Source organism: Copidosoma floridanum, unplaced genomic scaffold (genome assembly GCF_036245765.1).
Source record: "Copidosoma floridanum isolate Cflo_tuat_1 unplaced genomic scaffold, Cflo_Japanese_pri ptg000013l, whole genome shotgun sequence".
NCBI lineage: Eukaryota > Metazoa > Arthropoda > Insecta > Hymenoptera > Encyrtidae > Copidosoma > Copidosoma floridanum.
The window spans coordinates 31671920-31674166 of record NW_028321890.1 but is presented as its reverse complement, the minus strand read 5'-3'; the positions used below and the strand labels follow the sequence as shown (position 1 = coordinate 31674166).

At 30.0% G+C, this 2247-nt stretch overlaps 1 protein-coding gene across 1 annotated transcript; it reads right to left on the bottom strand.

Annotated features, from left to right (window-relative positions):
• On the bottom strand, window positions 1-1372 carry LOC106637487 (pancreatic triacylglycerol lipase-like). The gene is made up of 5 exons (XM_089590821.1): window positions 1317-1372; window positions 1008-1236; window positions 673-930; window positions 100-270; window positions 1-5 (listed from the first exon to the last, which is right to left on the bottom strand). Exons 2-5 carry the CDS (start codon window positions 1207-1209, stop codon window positions 1-3), a joined length of 636 nt encoding a protein of 211 aa, XP_089446947.1. The 5' UTR covers window positions 1210-1236; window positions 1317-1372.
• Window positions 1373-2247: the final 875 nt, after the last annotated feature.

Here is a 2247-nt window from a genome sequence, read left to right as displayed (position 1 = left end):
TTAAGCTGGAACACCAATTCGCATAAAATCCATCTCGACTAAAAATTGACTCAGCGTATAATTCATAAGAACGTGAATGTGCACAATGATTCATCCAACATCCTGGTTGCTTATGTCCACCATTTGGATAAAAGTCGTAATGTCCTATTGTCTGGGATAATCCACAATGGCCTACGTTTGTATGTATCACGAGAACTGTTGTGGCATCATCAGGTGATAAACGTTCGGATGAATTGTTGTCTTGGAATATGGGTCCTGCTGGATCCAAGCCTTTAGAAGATTGAATATAAATTTAATTAAAAAAATTTTTTTTAACAACAAAATCTAGAAGTATTATGAACAAAAAGTTTTTCAGTTAAAAAATATTGTAAGGTTATAATTAAAGCTGCAACTAAACAATATGATCAATCATTACTTCTTTTAATAATATTCTTCTGAAAGCCGATCTGTGTAGAGAACTGATCGAAAAACGGATTTAAAAACCAGAGGTCTTCTATTGAAGAGTAAGTAATAAATAAATTCATAAACACTAATAAAAGTTCAATGCTCGACATGTAATCTTAAGAACTTAGGTTTTCGTATCCGTTATTTTATTCAATAAAATAAAATAATTAGTTTCCAAATTTTAAGAAATTGTACGTACAAAAAATGTATTTGATACATTAAACTTACCAACAATGTGGCTAATTCTGTTTTTCGTTTTGGAAGCGGCAATTCCCATCAAATGAGCACCTAACGAATGCCCAATCAAGGATGTATCATTAAGATTCAGTCCGTGACTTTCGAGAAAGTCAATCATTGTAGCTACGTATTCAGCAACTATTGGAACACTTTTGCAGGCTGCGTTATAAATTATTGGCACACCCGAGATTGATTCCATTTTCCACCAATCTACAACTAGGACGTTGCAGTCCCTAGTTTTTAAAAATGCTGAAAATTACGATCACTTTGTTACGTAACTTCAAACTCACGAATTCAGAACAATTGAAATAAAAAAAAATACTCACCATCACGTGGCATCGTACACGCGTTAGACTCCTTTTGGTTCCAGTATCCATGGGTAATAATTTTTGTTGGACGACTAAAATTAAAACTACTGGACTTTATACTAACATCGTTCAAGACAATTTCTTCTCCATCCATGTTTTCTTTTGTAAAGAGATGGAAGGAAACTTTTTCTTCTACATTTTTATAAAATACAGAAGACATGAACGCGTCGGTTGGAAAGAAATAGTTCTAAAAGCAATAAAAAAGATTTTGTTTGTTTATTTAACTTCACGTAACAAAACTAAAGAAAAAAAAAAGTGAACACTTACCAAACCTAGAGCACATGAAAAAGAGGAGCGTGATTGGAGTCGACAGTGTACTAAAATTATTTGAGATACGATTGAAAAATAAATAAAAGCAAACGCCTTCATATTGATGGACGGTACTGTTTGATCAGCTAAAATTATCAATATTTATACGTTGACGTATGACACTCTATCTGAGATACTTGTATTATAAGATAAAATTAAAATTAATACATATGTATACATATGTTTATAAACGTCTACTGAAATGAGTTTTATTCCACACGCGATTTAAGAAAGATTTTTTAATTAAATTGATTTAGTCAAGGCGAGATAAAACTGTACATCGATAAAATTGCTTAGTAGTTAAAAATTTTTTAGATTCTTCTTCAAAATAAATAAGTGTGCATTTTTTTATTTAACGGTTTATCTTTATACTTCAGCTATCATCGTATGACATCTCTTGAAATTGTATCGTAATTGATAACAACTCGTTCAGAGGATAAAAAATTGTGATATATCTCCGAAGGTTACAAATATTGACTGTAAGTTTGTATCGATTAGGAAAGTATATAAACTCATGGATTAACAAAATTTCGTTACAAACTTTACGTCCTTCGTTAAAAATAAATTTTGTTGGTGCAATTTGTCTACAAACATGTTTTCATTTGAGTTTGCCGTAAACAAAAAACTGTTTAAATAAGTCAACAAAATGAATTTATTTTAAATTTACATATTGTTACGTAAAATAATTATTTTTTTTATTTTATTTTATTTCAACAGTTTGCTAAGATATTCTTGATCTTAGATTTTTTTTTTTTTTGATATTTCAACCTTTTCGGATAAAAAATCGCTGGCATACAAAAGTTTTTTATGTTTCATAAGTTTCGGTCGGATGTATTTCAAATTCATTCTCCATAACCGTTTTCTTTTCATTATCAGTTATGCAAAAAAA